Source organism: Excalfactoria chinensis, chromosome 2 (genome assembly GCF_039878825.1).
Source record: "Excalfactoria chinensis isolate bCotChi1 chromosome 2, bCotChi1.hap2, whole genome shotgun sequence".
Classification (NCBI taxonomy): domain Eukaryota; kingdom Metazoa; phylum Chordata; class Aves; order Galliformes; family Phasianidae; genus Excalfactoria; species Excalfactoria chinensis.
This window is the reverse complement of record NC_092826.1, coordinates 92693533-92713136: the sequence shown is the minus strand read 5'-3', so window position 1 is coordinate 92713136 and position 19604 is coordinate 92693533. Positions and strand designations below refer to the sequence as shown.

General features: G+C 40.8%; 1 protein-coding gene across 13 annotated transcripts in view; it reads left to right on the top strand.

The window, feature by feature from the left end:
• Nucleotides 1-19604, top strand: part of HECW1 (HECT, C2 and WW domain containing E3 ubiquitin protein ligase 1) — a 233504-nt gene that overhangs the window by 156985 nt on the left and 56915 nt on the right. For 5 of the 13 annotated variants that reach the window (XM_072330275.1, XM_072330276.1, XM_072330273.1 and 2 more), the window contains 5 exons: nt 1807-1949; nt 3906-4006; nt 5145-6512; nt 9583-9684; nt 15474-15624. In XM_072330275.1, the coding sequence (XP_072186376.1) occupies nt 1807-1949; nt 3906-4006; nt 5145-6512; nt 9583-9684; nt 15474-15624 (1865 nt within the window). The remainder of the gene's footprint in view (nt 1-1806; nt 1950-3905; nt 4007-5144; nt 6513-9582; nt 9685-15473; nt 15625-19604) is intronic. The other 8 variants (XM_072330283.1, XM_072330282.1, XM_072330281.1 and 5 more) reach the window with 3 other exon arrangements.

The following is a 19604-nucleotide window of genomic DNA, read 5'->3' as shown; positions in this document are numbered from 1 at the left end:
GAGGAAATATCAGTTAAATCTTCCTCTTGTACTGGGGCATTTTTAAAACAGTGCCTTGTACAGGTTCTCCAGTGTCTAATAAGGTGTGCTGTAGTTGTGCAGCATTTCTTTTAGTCAGGGATTAACAGGGCCTGTCCTTTCCAACTGGCTCATCATCAAACTTGTAGGAACAACTTACAAGTAAAAAAATAATCTCTGGACCTTCAGACTCTAACAGTACTGGTACTGACAAATGCCTGTAGAAGTTGTTGCAAATGGGGAAAGATAAGAGACAATCTGCTTGTCTTTCTAGAGCAAATCTGGCTTTTTCTAGGAATGAAATTTCAGGAGGATGCCAGAATGTCCTAAAAAAGAACCATAGAATTAAGGTTGGAAAAGAACTCAAAGGTCACCTAGACCAACCATCTACCTACCACCAATATTGCCCACTAAACCATATCTTGAAGTTCTACATCTGCCCTTTCCTTAAGCACCTCCAGGGATGCTGCCTCCAACACATCCCTTTTCCAATGCCTAACCACACTTTCAGAGAAGTTCTTCCTAATATCCAACTTGAACCTCCATTGTGCCACTTGAGGCCATTCCCTCCAGTCCTATTGCCAGTTTCATGGGAGAAGAGGATGACTTCCCCCTCACCACAGCCTCCTTTTGGGTAGTTGCCGAGACCTGTAAAGTCTGCCCTGAGCCTGCTCTTCTCCAGATAAAACAATCCCAGTTCCCTTAGCTGCTCCTTATAAGATCCTCCACCAACAAAGAGTGTACCAATTCAAGCCATTTGCTGCCAGCTTCTTTGGGAGAATGCTGTAATATATAGCATCAGAAGCTTTGCTGAAATCCCATCTGACCCCATGGACTTGTGACAGTCTAGGTGGAGTAGCAGGTCTCTGTTTCCACCTGAATCATGGGGGGGTTTATTCTTCTCCCACCCCAGATTTTCAGGTCAGGAGGCTGGAAACCCCATGGATAACTAGTCTGACTATTAAAGACAGGGGTAAAGAAGGTATTGAGATTCTCAGCCTTTTCCTTATCCCCAGTGGTCATGTTTCCCACTGCATCCAGTGAAGGATGGAGATTCTCCTTGGCCTTTCTCTTACTTTTAATATGTTTGTAAAAACTGTTTTTTGTTGTCCTTTACAACAGTGGCCAGATTGAGTTCATGCTGGGCTTTAGCCTTTCTGATTTTCCCCCTGCTTATGCTAGCAACATCCTCGTACTCTCCACATGTTGCCTGTCCCTTCTTGCACAGGAGGTAAGATCTCTTTTTCTCCTGGAGAGACACTTAATTAGTTCCCCACTACTCAGTAGCTGAGGTGTGCTGCAAAGCTGAGTTGCCACAAATAGGCAGTCTAGAGGAGGAAAATGCTGACTAAACATCTCTCTATACTTGCAGTTTTGCTGTACTTACATGCAGCTATTTAAAGTATTTAGAAATTGTGTGGAAAAATGGAAAAAAGATCATCTGGACAATTACATCTAGGTCAATAACCACTGCTAGAGTGGAGTTCATTAGATCCCATAGATATACTCTTCTTACCATAGACAAGCCTTCGCTTGCTAATATGCCAGGAATATCTGAAATTCTTGCATTCTCCAAGCCTGATTCTGCAGTATTACACAGTACCTATAGGATGTTTTCAATTGATTGTTTTGAGGACAAGCTATTTTTACTTACAGGCCTATGCCTTGGGTTCCAAGGCTTGTTTCTGTTCTGTGAAAAAGCCGGAGAATCCCGCAAGCTGATCATGTACAGCAGTATTTTGTTGCTCAGCCACTGGCTTCATGTTCTTTACTCTTCTTTTATTGCAGCAATTCAGCTTTGTCTCCCTACCCACGGACGTCCTGGAAATAGAAGTTAAAGACAAATTTGCAAAGAGCCGGCCAATCATCAAGCGTTTCCTGGGAAAGCTCTCTATGCCAGTTCAGCGCCTCTTGGAAAGACATGCCATAGGGTAATTTTGCTGCTTGTACTTTGGGTTGTTTAAGGAGTGTGCTGCCAATTTGAAGTTCCTGGTGATACATCATTATAGTTACAAAATGATGTTGTGTGGGCATTATTAAACTGAGACTTGTCTTCTTGTATAGGACTATGGGCCAACCACTGATTTCTCTCTATAACCTTATCTGTTACATTTTGAAACATGAGAACTGGCATTTAGGAAAGGTTTTGTGTGTATCCCGGCCACAAATCTGGAGAGTGCAATATTTTCAATTTAAACAATGTTTTAGTGCTACCAGCAGTCCACTTTCATGTTTCAGAGAATTAACTCTGGGCTAAAATCTTGCCAGATCTGTTCCTCCTCCCTCTAGACAGTGGAAATACTGTAGAAATATATGTTGTAACTGAGTCTTTCTGACCTTCCTGCTGCTGCCAAGGAATATCCTCATATTAGCAGCCTTGCCCTGCCCTGCTTCTTTATTATAAGAATGTCCAGGGAGAGTGTGTGCAGCAGTGTTGCAGTAATATACTTCAACTTGAGATAGATGTATAGCATGCTGACAAAGCCAAAATGTTTGTTCTGAACTTTGAGGTTTAGACCTTCAGGAGCAGGGAGAGAAAGAGTAAGCTACTGAAGAGAGCATAGATGGTGCAGTTGCCGGGAAGGCATTTCTGAAAACTGGATCTCAGTTCAGCTGAACAGCAGGATGCTGGGTTTGTTGGAAGTGTTTTTGAACAGCTAGTTCAGAAACTGGCTGTGATATTGACAGCTGAATCTAACAGAAGGGACTAAATTACATCCATGTTTCTCAAGTAGGGAAGACAGAATGGCTTTTTAGAAACCAGATGGAAAAGAATCAGCTTGGGGAAAGTAGAGCTTTGTAACTGAAATCACTGGCTTTCCCCAACGTGGAAAGATTTGTCATCATCATCTGATTGATTGTATCTTCCTATTTTACTTCCTTATAGAAAACACTGTCTATCTCAGAACATACTTTGCGAAGAGCAGTGCCTCCAGCCTGTACCTAGATCTGGCTTAGTTTTTATACCACAGTGGCTTTTAAATCTCAGGCAAGCCCAATGAGAATTCAGAAATTCAGAAACATACTTAAATCTAGAGATCATCTCATTTCTGTTATTTCCAATGCATGTGAAACTACCCTAGTAATTATATTGGGCCCAACTGGGGACTATGTCTCTTTAAAAGATATATAAATACTACTATTCTGTGAAGCTTCTGCATTTAACAAATGCTTTGCAGACGTTGATTCGACCTCATTTTGGGCAACTGGGAAGTTAATCTCTTCTGTAGTTTCATTCTGTTCTGAGGGGTGGATGAAGTGTGGCAAAGGGAGGGACCTGCACAAGGACAGAATGGAATCATTGATCAACCTTGTCAGGAAGGTGTTCTCCTGATATTTCAGCTTCATAGAGGTAAGAGGGGTGGAAAGAGATGAAGAGTAGTTCAACCAGCTTAAAAAGAGAAGGTGGTAAGTGGGGCCTGATCTGTCCAGAATTTTGAAAGAAAGTACAAGAAAGCTGAATTTTGTTCAGATGATGAAGGAAAAGAAATACAGAAATGTGAGATTATGCATAAGGGTAGATATGGTCAGGTCAGCAAGGAAGTCTTGTTACAATAGCTGAAGTGGGAGTTGTTTGGTTCCCATGTTGACATTTCCATGCCCATGCTGCAGAAGTTCCATTTCCACCATTCTCTCTCTATATATACATATGTGCTTGTGTATCCCAGAAGCCTGTATGAATCACTGACTCAGCTGTTCCATTGTAATTGAAGACATTGTCCTCTCCTTCTCTGCCATTTGTTCTTTTGTATGCAAGTCAACATGCCCTCATGGCTGGGTTGAATAGAATCTGAAACACATTTCGTATTTTTGTAGGACACAGCAGCCTTATTTATGGACTATTTGGTAGGTTATAGTCTATTGTGACAGTATTTGTTTTCTTTCAGGGACAGGGTTGTAAGCTACACTCTCGGTCGCAGGCTTCCTACAGATCATGTCAGTGGCCAGCTGCAGTTCCGATTTGAGATAACTTCTTCCATTCACCAAGGTAATTCTTAGTATTAATGCATCCTTTTTCCAGCTCTTTTTTGGCTCTGCATTCATTTCTCCTCAGAAGTCTAAATTCTTTCCTGTCAGCTCTGGGACTTTAGGTATGGTCATGAGGAAAGGAATGCATCGTGAGTTGCAGTTTTTTTCCCTACTTCCCCTTAGCTTACAGCTGCTAATGTGTCCTCCTGTTCTTGACTGTTTCACATAGTCCCTCATGTCATTGGAGACAGGAGGATGAAAAACTAAGGTCCCACCTGCTTCTCTGTCATCTGTCCTGAGGAAGTGTTTGGTGGGCTATTATTTGCAGAGCCATCAACATTTGAGCATTTTATAAGTAAAAGTGAATAATCTGATAGTAAAGATGATTGAAGACATCCTCGTTTTGACTATTGTTAATCTAAAAAAATAAAAAAAAAAAAAAAGTAAAAGAAAGTGTATTGTTCCCTTTCAGTCACAATGGTGTCAGTTTGAATCTTGGTTTTGTGTGAAAATCTCAGTAATAATAAATAATAAATAATGCTCAGGGGCTTTTTTCTTCTCTAAAGTCATTCTGCCTCAGGTACACTTTGTCAAGCCAACAGCTGCATTAATGCTAGGAAATTGTGACCAGCCCCTTACTGGAAAAACATGGCATCTTTCTTTTGACTTGATCAGAAAGGTCAGGTTGTCTGGCACCTGAGAGGAGATCATATCAAAGAAAAAATTTCCAGACTTCAGGGGGTTGCTAAGCAATTTGTTAAATTCTCTGTTGTAAAATCTTGTCAGGTTCTGTATGACAAGAGCAATGTAATTAAAGCATCAGAGAAGGCATCCTTGTCAATACCATGCTACTCCTCCCCATGCCCATTTGCTTAAAGGAAAGTTTCAGGAAAGGTGTTACCTTCAGGTTATATGGCAGGAAGGCAGTATGCTGCATACACATTACCACCATGAGTAAGTTCTGTGATTATTAAATCTACTGCACAAAGGCTGCCTAGAACAAAATCAGCCTTTTTTCAGTTAACCACTCATTTCAGTCTCTAATTTATGTTTTTATTTTCTCATATTGCTGTGGATGCCTCTGTCCTCACAGCCAAGCTTCTTGTTCAGTCAACATTTTGTGTTAAAAGAATAATTTCTTTTTTTGTCTCATACAGATGATGAAGAGGTCACCATTAGTGCAGATCCTGAGCCAGCTGACCTCCAGGATAGCCCTGTGAACAACCCCACAGAGGAAAGCCTCGGTGAGCCTCCATGCATCAACACAGTGACCTCAGAAAATACAATTCCAGAAGAGCTAAATGGATACAGTGTGAACAATATTGATAGCCCAGGGGCTGTCAAACCACCCAGGGAAGTCAACCAGAACAACGTAAATGAAGAGCTAGCAGGAGATGAGGAGGTTGATGCCGTGCCAGTTCCTGACTCCTTGGAATCCATCCAGGGAGAAGTGCTGCCTTCTTTAAATGTGACGGACCTCATGGAGGAGCTGGGTCTGCAGGCTTGCATGTCTCCTTCCGAGACTGAAGTTAGAGAAAACAGCAAAGTCAATTCTGGTACTCAAGAAGATGATGGAGTATTGAACAGCACAGAAACTTTAGATGTCAATGAGGTGAGTGTAGATGTGTATGCTGACAAAGACCTAGAGAAGAGTCAGGAAGAAGAAGGGGCTTCAGCCCAAGAGGAGGAAGACAGCAAGAGTCAACTGAGAACCACAGCAAAGAGGAAAATGAGGCCATGCTCCCTGCCTGTGTCTGAACTTGAGACAGTTATAGCTTCAGCTTGTGGTGAGCCAGAGACCCCTCGCACTCACTATATACGAATCCACAACCTGCTCCACAGCCTGCCCTCAGCACAGATGAGCAGTGATGGGGAAGAAGAGCAAGATGCTGGCAATGGTGGGGAGAATGATGAAGAGTCCACAGTCAAGGAGGTGTTGCAGAAGGAGACAGTCAGTGAGAGTGAGACAATGGCAGCAGAGCCTCATCCAGAAAATGAGGCCGAAGAGAACTTCAGCCAGTGCACAGTGCCTCCTGGGACCTTAGATGAGCAACTCTCTGACTTAAATGATGGGCTGGTGGATGGGGAAAACCCCAGGACAGGAAGTGAAAGCGAGTCAAGCTCCAGACCCAATGGTGACAATGACTGTGAGGCATGCGATACCTCTTGCTACAGCCCCTCCTGCTATAGTACCTCCTGCTACAGTACTTCCTGTTACAGCACTTCTTGCTACAGCACCTCCTGCTATGACAGTAACAATCGCTTCTCCAGCCATACCCGCTTCTCCTCTGTTGACAGTGCAAAGATTTCTGAGAGCACGGTCTTTTCCTCTCAGGATGATGATGAGGAGGAGAATAGTGCTTTTGAATCGGTGCCAGACTCAGTACAGAGCCCTGAGCTGGACAGGGAGCAAGTGGATGGCTCCTCCCAGTGGCCAGATGAACTAGTAGCTCATGGTGGGAACCCACAACTAGCCGCAGAAAGTCTAGACACCCCAATAGCAGGTCCAAGCAGCAGAAGAGAAGGTTAGATCCTGAGAATCTATGCACTGAGCAACCCTGATTATATGGATGTCACAGAAGGCATCAAATAATCAAGGTTTCAGATAGCTCATGGCTGATTTCATAAAAAATTTGGGGTCTCTGAACTGGGTGATATTTTAGGGAGGGCTGGGTAATTGATCCTGTCTTTAAATATCCCAGCATATACAGATGGGGATCTGTATATATGGATTCCTGTAGATATACATGCATCATTATAAAATCGAGATTAGCTGAAGTTATGTGTCAGACTAGCATTATCACATCCACCAACCCATTCCTTATTTCCTGGGATTGTTTCATTTCACATATCTGATGTACTGCCATGTCTCTGCTAGACAGTGAGAGGATCAGCTTGTGCTTGTCAAGGGGCAGACATGCTGATTTACTTCAGCAAAGGACCCAAGCCAGTGTCTGTATATGATATACCCAGTCATATAGGTGGAGAAAAGGAAATGTTTTCAAGCTAGAAATGAAACAGCTGCCTCTTACAAAGCCTGTTTACTCAAATTTCTCAATAATTTTTCTTGTTTTCAAAGAAATCTACATCAAATTTCACAGACCACAGGGCAACTCAGAATACTTTTTTTCTCAGATTGAACAATATCCAACAAAATTCTTGTCTTATCTTTCTCTGGAGATAAAACATAATTTGAAAAATCACTTCTGTTATCACAATGTAGGTATTCTTTTTTCCCAGTCTTTCCAAACCTCAACATTAAATATATACCTTTGGTAAGTTTTTTTTTTACATTGTATGGAGTTACATGAAGGGTAGATTTGGTTACTCATCTTCAGTTCACTTATCATTTTTCTCAGGCTGAAGAAGTAAAGGCCTCAGAGGCTGCTATGGTCAAGAGGTAGAATTTGCATTCCCATATTCTGAGTCAGCTGTCTCCTGGTATAAGTGACACCAAATTTAAACAGCACTGAGAGAATAATGTAATGGGTGATCACTAGGAAACTCCAGCTAAAGCATCAATTGTCCATTCCCACTTCATTTACCCTGATCTTTCACTGCTCTTGCAGAAGGAAAGGTGTAAGGGGATTGTTAAACCCTTAGTTCTATCCCAAACAATTAATTGTCAGAAGTACAGAGAGATAGAAATTGTCAGCAGGGTGGACCTTCCTTGCAGGTGAGGGTCTTTGTATACCCAGGAGGGCATGAGTGTGCGTGTGCATGAGACAGTTGCTACAGAATCAATGGTTGTTTTGGACCATGTGCACATCTGAGTGGGGTTTTAGGGAAAGGATGTCTTCTGTGTATGGATTCAGCACGACTTCAAAGTTTTGTCTCTCAAGTCTATATAAAGCACAGCAACTTTGCCTTGGCTGGCTGAAAGAGAGAATGTCTGAAGGGCAGCCCTGTTCTTAATACTCTTTTGGTATGACCAGGCGGTACTTCAGTAAATTTGCATGTTGATCCTTGGTTTGGTGGCTGTTACACATACAGTAGATGTGGTCACCTCCTTCCACTCCAGGTGACCAATACTACCATGATTCCACTGGCATAACTGTCATGACTAGGGGAGAGTCAATTATGGTGAGGTAAGTAAAGAAACATAGATGAATGTTCTGGTAAATTGTGCTACAACACCTGTAGAAATAGCAGTTTTTAAGGCTATGGAAGATAGACTTTTAGCACTGAGTAATAACTTACATAACTCTGCTGTCTGTTCAAAACACACAGCAAAGACTGTTAGATATGCCCATATACAAGTGTTGTAAAGAAGAAATTTAAGATGCCATATGGTATCATCAAAGGACCTAGAAGAGCAAATATTCTTGACAAGTATCTTTTCTCGCTTTTGGATGGTGTGAACTTTTTTTTCAGTTTTACACAAAATTGGCTCCTGCCTTGTAGCTGTTGTTTGTGTTTATTTTTAGACATTTTTTAATATATCTAGTAGCAGTATGTTTTTGTTGTTGTTGTTGTTGTTGTTGTTTTTTAATGTTCTTTCTTAGGATATTAAAATAACACTTATATTAAAGACAGCTGAACCAGCCAGCACACAGTTTAGTTCAGCTGAATGGTCTGATTTTAATTTTTAAGTGTCTGTTACTAGGATAAATAATCTTGGTTTCTGAGGTTTTAAGGACAGAATGAGAAAGAATCTGTATTCTTTTTATCTTGCAGTTTCCTCATCCTCATAGTTAAGTCTAAGATGACAAATAGTTTTTCTTCCTTACAATAAACTTCTTTATATCTTAAAGAATTCTATAAAAAAATATCTGGATCTTAAGTTATTCCTCTCAAAAGAATATGAATTTGGACATTTACTTATATTTCATTTATTTCATATTCAGATATATAAGCATATATACAGTATTACTGTTTTCTAAAAACTACCGCTGCACTGTCCACTGTGTGTCAGTTTTCCTTCTTCTTTCCTTCTGTATCTCAGGTCTTCTCTCTTTATCTCAGGTCCTGACTATGTTTCACTACCTTTTGTCCTCTTCTATCACCTGTCTCCTATCTGTTTCTGGTTCTTATCTCATTCTCTCTCCTCCTACCCAAGATGAACACTTTGAATTTTGAAAAACACCTGTAGAAGGAGGTGTTCTGCTTTACAGGGACTGCATAATTCTGCCACTCCAATCTATTTATACAGTTGCTGATTCTTTGGAAAAGCAGAGGAAGATTCATGGCAGATTTTAGCCTTGTATTCTGCCGGTGAGAAAAGTTGGAGCCAGGATTTTGCATGTTCCTGTCCAGTTTCTTCAGAAGCTTGAGCTGTACTATATTTCTCAGAGATCAAGCCTGATTCTTCTCCCGCTTACACTTTTGTGTCTATGAGTCCAGAATCTGGCCCATAATAGCTTAGCATTGGCTAAAACCTGAGACCACAGCCCTGACTGCATTATTTTCATAATTCTTGGTGTATGAATTGTTTTTAAAATAGTGCCTGAGAATAGAAATAAATAGAGCTGCAAGTATACCAGGAAAACCTCTGTGACAAATAATCACTTGTTTTACAGTAGCTTGAACCAGTAGTTTGAACCATGTTGTGAAAACAGTGAATGATTGTCAATATCTTGAATATCTTGTCCATAGGTGATTGTCCTTTACTCCATAATTCTCAGCCAGTCAGCCAGCTTCCTTCTCTGAGGCCTGACCATCATCACTACCCAACTATCGATGAGCCTCTTCCACCAAGTAAGCTTTAGCATTTTTTAATTTATTACATTTTTTCAGCCTTTCCTGTTAATTCAAACAGTGTAGAGGTCAGTATGTCTTCCTATATAACTCCATCTGTTCTGTATATACTTTCTCTAGAACCCAAGCAATATGGTCTTTTGTTTCCCATGTTTGACCTTGGCTTCAGGTGTTATCATGATATTTTGGACAAACTCTATAGCATCCTTTTGACTTGACCCATCCTCTTCTTTAACTACCATGAAATAGTTTTTTCCTCATTCCAGTCAATATTGTGAGATTGGAATGCATCTGTCAGGTGTGCTGGAAGCCTTACAAAAAAACTTTTGGTTTATCAGCAAAGTACTGTGGGATTTTGTTTGTTTTGTTGGTTTCTGTTTTTCTAAAGTTTGTCTTCAGGTTTTTCCGTAACCCACTTCAAACATAGTTTGGGATGCACTCCCTGTGCTCAGTCAGCCCTGCTTTCAGGTCCAGCAGAGCTTTTGATCAGTCAGGATGCACCAGGAACAAATAGTAGGTCCAAATGATTCTGTGAAAGGCAGCTCATGCATGGTGATGCCATCATATTGTTTTTTGATTTGGTGATCAATTTAATGTTCTGTTCGTTATTGGAAGTAATGACATTTGCAGTTGATATGAACAAAAATCAGAGATTTTTATGTAGAGTAACTGACTAGCAGTCTGATAAGGCAGGAATTTTACCTCTGTGTCTACTGCTGAAGATGTTTTCACTTGTCTTAGGATCTTTTCCCTTGTGTACCTAGAGGATTACTCCGCTTTTTACATTAACGCTAACTGCCCAGCAGAGTGCAGTCCTTGCCCTGAAACGTGCTGTGAATGAACTTGCAACTTCAGCACATAATTTACAACCCAGAGCACGCAGTGTATCCGAAAAACAACCAGGCATGTGAACAAAGCACTCTGTTTTCTTCAGAGACCGAGGAGGGAACTTGTCCTGTGGTGCCCTTGAAAAGTAATTCATCATTTATCAACCATGTTGTCAGTATTCCATAAGCTGAATATAGTCCTGATGCTGGCGTCAGCTGCACAGTAGCATAAATGATTCAAATACCTTTAGCCCAGAGAAGTTTTATTAGAGTTCCCATGTGGCTTGCTTGTGAATGATGAAATGAGGAATGGTTACCTCTGTAACAGGAAAATATTTTTCTTCCTCTCACTCTTAACTCAGTGTTTTGTGAATAGGGCACATTCCCAATTAGATGGCTTAGTGATAGACAGACACCACCTCAGATAAACAAAATGTACAGTGAATCCATGTCCCATATTCATCCATAACCAATTCAATGCATTTTTCCTCTTTCTTGTAATTATTCTTAAAAGGCAAGTATTTCTACAATCGATTTTCATGAGTGTTTTCACAAGGGTTAAATATACGAATTTTATTGTATTATCTTCTTATAACATCATTTTACCAATAAAGGCTTGAGACTTTGTATAAAAGCTTTGAGACTTAAGTATATTGACTTTAATGGGAATAGACTCTACTAAGTTGATTTTATGGGGAAAATGTTGAATTAGATAATATCACCTAAGAAGGCAGTGCTAAGTGATCTTAGTGAGATCACAGAATCGCAGAATTTTCAGGTTGGAAAAGACCTAGAAGATCATCTAGTCCAACCATTACCAATACTTCCCAGCTAAACCATATTCCTCAACGCAACATCCAAACGTTTATTGAACACTCCCATGGTCGGTGACTCTACCACCTCCGTGGGCAGTGCATTCCAATGCCTGACTACCCTTTCCGAGAAGAAATACTTCCTAATGTCCAGCCTGAACCTCCCCTGTAGCAGCTTGAAACCATTCCCTCTAGTTCTATCACTAATTACACGAGAGAAGATGCCAACCCCCAGCTCACCACAACCTCCCTTCAGGAAGTTATAGAGAGCTATAAGGTCTCCCCTGAGCCTCCTCTTCTCCAGGCTGAACAATCCCAGTTCCCTCAGCCGCTCCTCATAAGGCCTGTGCTCCAGACCCCTCACCAGCTTCGTAGCCCTCCTCTGAACGCGTTCCAGGGCCTCAATGTCTTTCCTGCAGTGAGGGGCCCAAAACTGAACACAGTACTCAAGGTGCGGCCGCACCAATGCCGAGTACAGGGGGACAATTACTTTCCTGTTCCTGCTAGTAACACTGTTTTTGATGCAAGCCAGGATGCCGTTGGCCTTCTTGGCCACTCGGGCACACTGTCGGCTCATGTTCAGCCGTGCATCAATCAGTACTCCCAGGTCCGTTTTCTCAACACAGTTTCCTCAACACAGATTTCAAAGTTGTTTCAAAAGGAAAGCTGTAGCCTTAATCTTAGTATCCAGTATCACTGTCTCAGTACCTTTAGTGCCTCTTAATCACAATTAAATAATTCAAGCCTGGCTTTCTTACTTGTAACATTAACCTCTTCACATTGTTGAAGATATTGTAATGTCAGTGCTGCAAGATCGTTGTTGACTGGTTTTACATTGGCCATGGACAATTCTATGGTCAGTTCTTTTTCTCTTTGGAAGTTTTCTGAATAGTTTCAGATCATCATACCTGCACAACAGTTGATACTGGGGAGGAAATTTTGTTTTAGACAGTTTTGTTTAGGAAATTAAGGTAGACCAGATTTATTGTTTATTAGGAATGTCATGGTGAACAGCTCAAATGTTAAAGCCTACATGAGACTGACAGGAGATTTGCAGAGCTTTTACTGCCTTCTGACGGTATTAATGCTCACCTCTTATTATGCATGTGTTTTCTAGTACTGCTACATGCCCTACAGAAATGAAGACAAGAAAAATATATGTGCCCTGTTCTGCACTGCTCTGTGCAAAAGGTGTGGCTGAGCTTGGAAAGGGAAAATCAGGTTTTTTTTGTTTACTTTGCCACTCCAGGATTATGGGCCTGCCAGAAGAGGTCACATCTTCTGGTATAGATCAGAGCAGTTTCAGATGCGGTTGTAAAATATGACTCATCTGATGGAGGGGCATTACTAGAAAACAAACAAATACTGACCCGTCTCCACTCTGTGCTCGAGTATGTGAGGGTTAGATTAAGGTTAGTCTGTTGTAGTCACAGTTTTATTTTGCCTGAAAAAGCCTGAGGAGAATTGGCTGCTTCCTGGATTACCTTTGCCCCTGAAGCAGCATGAAGGGACTTGAGCGTAGCTCAAAACCTGAGTCCTGTCTGTCAGTTCATCTGTCAGCCTGTTCATCTCTCTGTGCAGGTATCTATCCGTCTGTCCACAAATCTGGTATTGTATGCAGCTTCAGTGACTAGTATGACTCACTGGTTGTCTTGTGGGAAGGCAGAAAGTTCACCTGACATCTTTGTGCAAACAAAATACCAGTATCTTCCACCCTTTCAACAGCCTTCCCAGGTGATCAGAATAGCTCTTCAGCTGATTTTAAAAGCTGTTGCAAGGAATAATGCTTATCTAGGATCACTGCAGAAGTCCCAAAAGCCACATGACACTGTTCTTAATATTTCAGTATGTCACTGCGAGTGTCAACATGTGGTTTCAGGTGCATATACACATTCAGCAATTAATAAAGCAGTGCTCACTGATAGAGGTAGTTCATGTCTGTACATAATGCTGCAGGATGTCTGTTGCGTCCTGCAGAGATAGCCATCCTGAAACTGTAATCCAGTCTGCACAGTTCTGACCTGAAATTTTCATTCCTTCAAGCTCTGAAAATGTTTTGTTACTCTTGGATTCCAAGGATTGTACTTAGAAGCTTAGGAACTCTGAATTACAATTATTTACACTGCAAGATAGGCTCTGGAGCAAGTAACTCAAAGGGCTGGATTATGAGAAACTCACTGTAATTGGATAATGTTATTCTTAGTAAGTGTCAGATCAGCAGGTTCCAGTTCAATATTGGTGTCTTCTATGTAGACGGATAAGAGTGTGGGTATGAGCATTACCAACAAATCCTTAATTATCCATTGAGATTTATTATTCTCAGCTTGTTACATATGTACTGTAGTGTGAAGTAATGACTAGGACAGCAAGAAGACCTTCTTAGTGGTTTTAAGGTACAACATGTCACCATTGATCTGGCCAAGAAAATTTCCTTGTATGGGATTTTGCAGGTAGTGCATGGCTCCAGAATGGCCATGGTGGTACACCCACCACTAGTGACAGCATGCTTGGTAAGGCTTTGGCCTTCAACCTGCCCTGTCAAGTTCTATTTCATTCAGTGTGCATCTGTTGTGTTTTATGTGCTCTCTTTCACTGTTTTGTTTTAGACATTGTTTTCATGAAGCTATATTCTTGTTCTTGATACAGCTGCAACATCCTTGAGAAACCTTACCCAGTTGGATAACCAGAGAGCCCTCCCCTTAATATTATATGATGTTCACAGAGAGACTGTATGTATGTACACGTGGTGTTAGTGTAGTTTTTGCACCTATAATTACCAAAGTACTTACACAGTCAAGTCTAAAATAATAATGCATGTGTATAAGGCTCTTGCTGTTATGAAGTCTCACAGAAAATCTCTCCAAGGACTTTTGGTGTTCATTTTAGGTTCCCAGAAATAATGTGCCACAGGCTACCAGCCACAGACTTAAGACTACCTACACTAGGATAGGACCAGTCCAGATATGGGAGCTCAGTTTAGCCATAGCTGGTGTTCTGGAGAAGGAAACTGTGAAGAATGGGTTTCCAGACACAGCATGGAAAGATGCAACTTCAGTTCTACTTGTAGTAGCAGTAGCAGATAAGAGGTAAAGGGTGAAGTCCAGCTGAACCTCAATTTGGTCATAGGAAAATGTAGAAGGAATGGACTCTCCAGTTAGTTACAGTAAAAGTGCGGGAATAGCAAATAGTTTTTCCCTCCAAAGGTAACCATATGTGCATTCATGAGGTTTGTGTATAAGCATGAGCAGAAAGTGTGTGTTTATTGATAGGTACATCATCAGTTGATGGATCATGCAGAAATATGAAGGTAGCAAGTCAAATTTGTATGTATCACAACTCCATACATTCCAAGCAATCCAATGTGGAAATTTGTTAAGTAATTCACCTACTTGAATTTTCCTCTTACAAACTTTTTTTTTTTTTTTTTTTTTAATCAATATTACCATTTTCCAGAAACCATCAGAACATTTAGTTTTCAATCCTGGGATAACTTTGAACATTAAAAAGAGGCAGTGATTGAAGGCTCAATACTATGCTGCAAACATTCATTCAAGTTGACATTCATCAGAACTAGGTTTATGAAAATCATTTGTGTATATCTACAGAGATTTGTATGGATATGTCCAATCAGGCTGTGATCAGTTTTCAGGGGAGCCTATAATTGTTGTAAAAAACATGTGTAAGCATGTTTATTCTAAAACATAACAAAACAGAAAACATGGATTTGCCACATTAGCACAGATTTAATCCTTCTCTACTAAGTGTCAGTCCTCTGTGGCTGCCCTGACCTGTAATGAATCCAGCCAGCTAGTAGTAGTAATCGTAAAATTATCCAGTCTTTTAAAATGTGTTTTTGTAGTCTATGATGGTAACTTCCATAGGCTACCTATGTACTATGTGTGAAATATTTATGTATATGCATATACTATATATACATATAGATAAGCACATAGTATATGTATGCATTTGAATATGTATGTTGAATATATATACATATATTGCACGCATATAGGTATGTGTATGGTATCTATCTTGTGTGTATATCTTCTCTCTGTGAATCTATATGTGTATGCTTATGTATCCCCCCACATAATTTTCTTGGAAGATATCACACTGACAGCATGTTCCCTTCCTTTTCTTCCAACCCCAGATTGGGAAGCTCGGATAGACAGCCATGGGAGGGTGTTCTACGTTGACCATGTCAACCGAACTACCACATGGCAGCGCCCCACAGCTGCAGCAACACCAGATGGGATCCACAGGTCTGGCTCTATCCAGCAAATGGAACAGCTGAACCGGCGGTGAGCACTTGCATCTGTATTCCTCTAAGATATACACGCTCTTTTCTCAACAAATGCCCCAATGGCTTCCTTCCTCGAGAAGAGAAGGAGACCTCATTGCAGCCTTCTGATATTTAGAAGGAGGTTGTAAAAAGGAGGAGAATCATTTTTTTACATGGGTAGACAGTGATAGGACAAGGGGAAATGATCTTAAGCTCAAGGAGGGAAGGTTTATATTGAATGTCAGGGGGAAGTTCTTCACAGAGAGAGTGGTGAGGTGCTGGAACAGGCTGCCTAGAGAGGCTGTGAATGCTCTGTCCCTGGAGATAGTCAAGACCAGGTTGGATGCAGCCCTGGGCAACCTGGTCTAGTACTGGATCTTGCGGTTGGTGGCCCTGCCTGTGGCAGGGGGGTTGGAACTTGATTACCCTTGGGATCCCTTCCAACCCAGGACATTCTATGATTCTATGATTCCTTCGTCACTGCAGCCCACTGGCTTCCCAAGCTCCTTTCATTGTCCAAACGCAACACACATCTTCCTGTCCCAGCTGCTACTGACTTTCTGTTTTGGTGTACCTGCTATGGGTATCTAGTACACAAATTTGCCCACATGAGGGTTGCTGTTGAGTGAAAGATGTTTCAAAACTTTTCAAACTGTATGAAGCGGCCTTTGAAGAACTTTTTTGAAATATTACTCCCAAAAGAGAAAGGAGTGCTCTTCCAACAGATGGAGTTACTTTTTCTATTTAATTCTTAGATTGGTACTCATGAATCAGCACCTAGCACTGCACTGAAGCAACTACAGAGGTTTCTGTGCTGAGTGTTGTTTACATGTCAGTGTGGCATTTCTACTCAAGCTAGTTAGACCCACCAAAAGGTCTGTCTCTTTTTCTAGGGCAAAGCACTGCTCTAATAGAACTATACATCTTTCCAGATAGAGATGAATATCTTAGTGCTGTAATAGGTGCTGTAAATCTTTCAGTTAATTCTTTGCTAGGTCAGATGTATCTTAGTATGACACACATTTTCCATTTGTTATGGCATTGGTGGACAAAGAGAAGACAACCAGTGTCATTTACCAGGAATTGAGCAAGGCCTTTGACGTGGTCCCCCACCACATCCTTATCTCCAAATTGGAGAGATGTGGATTTGATGGGTGGACCACCTGATGGATAAGAAATTGGTTGAAAGGCCACAGAGGGTGGTGATTAATGGTTCTATGTCCAGATGGAGGCTGATAATGAGTGATGTCTCCCAGGGGTCTGTTTCGAGACCAATGCTCTTTAACAACTTCATCAGTGACATCGATGGTAGAATTGACTGCACCTCAGCAAGTTTGGTGATGACACCAAGCTGAGTGGTGCAGTTGACACAGTGCAAGTAAGGGATGCCATTCAGAGGGACTGCAGCAGACTTGAAAGGTGTGCGTGGAGGAATCTAATGAGGTTCAACACAGCAAATTACAAGGTTTTGCACTTGGACTAGGGGAATTCCAGGCATGGGAAGGAGCAGTCCTTGAGAGTAGCCCTGCAGAGAAGGACCTTGGACCTTGGGGTCCTGCTGGATGAAAAAGTTAGCATGAGCCAACAGTGTGCTCTTGCAGTTCAGAAGGCAAATGGTATCTTGGGCTCCATCAGAAGATGGGTGGCCAGCAGGGACTGGGAGAGGATTATCCCTCTGTACTCTGCCCTTATGAAGCCCCATCTGGAGTACTGCGTCCATGTCTGGAGCCCCTAGTACAAGAAAGACAGGGAGCTGTTGAATAGGGTCCAGAGGAGGGCCACAAAGATGATCAGAGGGCTGGTGCACCTCCCCTATGTAGACAGGCTGAGGGAGCTGCGTTTGTTCAGCCTGGGGAAAAGAAGGCTGTGGGGTGACCTAATTGCAGCCTTTCAGTACCTAAAGGGTCATATATATAAACACTAGGTAATATATAAGCAGTAGGTAATATATATAAACAGTAGAGGAGTCAACTCTTTGAAAGGGTAGATAATATTAGGATAAGGGGAACTGGTTTTAACTTGAAGGGTGTAAGACTTAGGTTGGATGCTGGTGAGGTGCTGGAACAGGCTGCCCAGAGAGGTTGTGGATGCTCCGACCCTGGAGATGTTCAAGGCCAGGTTGGACGGGGCTCTGGGCAGCCTGGCCTAGTATTAAATGTGGAGGTTGGTGGCCCTCCATGAATCATGGAGATTCATGATCCTTGAGGTCCCTTCCAAACAAGGCTATTCTGTGATCTGTGATTCTGTGTCTGGTCTAGAAATAGATTTGTTTATCATTTCTTTCTCTTGCTCACTTTTTGGGCTGAATTTAACAGTGGTTAAAGGTCCTCCCTTCTTACTTCAGGCTATTTTTATTTTTTTCCCTGCTTACTATAATGATATGGTTTCCTTTCTAGACAGCAAAGCAGAAATTAAATTCTAATTATAGCATGTAAAATGCCACAAAGGTCTTTTTGGTCTTTTTCTCTGTGCTAAGAGAAAGATCTGCAGCTAAAAGAAAAATAGAAAGTTTAGAAGTATTGTTTTCATTGTGCAGAATAGTTTTGGAATTACTGTATTCTGAATGACCACAGAAAAGTCAATTTAACTTTTGGGGAGTATGTCAATCTTCTTTAAGTCATTGTTGTACATGGAAATTTGACACTGTCATTTCTTTCTTGAAAAAAAAAAAAAATCTCAAAATGTATTACTTTGGATGGCATTTCATAATGTTTATTATGTCTTGTAAAGGTGAAAGAGGCTGTATTTTTTCCCTTACAGTTTTCTTCAGAAGGCATCAAGCTACCATGTTAATAACAAACAACAACAAAAAAGTCCCAAAGTGTACACTAAATCAAGATTTTTTTCAGAGGATTTACATGACTACCATTTTGCATTTTTCTGTAAGAGGGATATTACTATATGAAAGCTCAGAGTATTTGACTGCTGATAAGCACGTTTTCTGCCACAAAAAGTTCTGTTTTGGATATACATCAGCATTTTTTGTTATTTTTTTTCTTGAAGTTGAACTCTCACTTAAGACCAGAAATAAATGTCTGTGAGAGTTCTTTTAGGAGTGTAACATTCTTTTAACTAACACAGATTAATTTATAAACTAACTATCTCAGATACTGCAGAGTATGTACGTTTGTGATGTCCTTGCTGCAAACTTCCTGCTATATTTTTATGTAGGTTGTCTGGCTTCCAAGTTTATGACTTGTCACTAGTTTGGATTGGAAATTGAATGTTAATAGGTCTAACATTTTTCACTAAATCTCTCTATTTTTAGGTATTCAGAAATTCAGTTAGAAAGTCAAAAGTATAGAGGATTTTCAGTAGTGGCATAGTTCTCTTTATCTGAATCCCATCGGAAACCAAGCACTTGGCAGTAAGCATAAATTGCCATGGCTTCTTGGGACAGAGGAAAAAAACTGCTCTCTGTTGAAGAGTTCTATTGGTTTAAAGTGTTGAATAGGGAGTTCTCCAGTTGTTTCAAAGTTTGGGAACAAAACTTTCCCAAGATTCTGACAAACGAGACTTATGCTGGATACGCAGTTAAAAGAAATTGGGCATTTCAGAATTGGAAAGTGATTTCTGCATTTTCAACCTGGATGCTTGCATTTATAGAATTATCATTGTCCTGAACCAAATTTCAAGTATTTAGAGTCTCCAGATTTATGTATTATGAGCAAAAGAAGCTTTCATAAATTGTAATTGGAAAGTGTTATAGTAGGCATTATTTTAAACACTCATTTTAGAAATACTGGTTTGTTGTGTTTCAAACTTCATTGTTTGAAACAGTCTTCAGCAAAAACACCTGAAAACCACTTTAGGTGAGGCAAGAGCAAACATGGGGCTTGCAGATAGAATTACCAGCAGCCTGAACATTTACTCTAAACAAAATAGAACTCAAAACTGCTTAATTTGAAAAAACTTTTCCACTTTTCTTTTTGAGCCAATTTACTCAGCTTCCTGGTTTCATTTATGGGAGGGAATGGGAAAACCAGAATATTGCAAGGA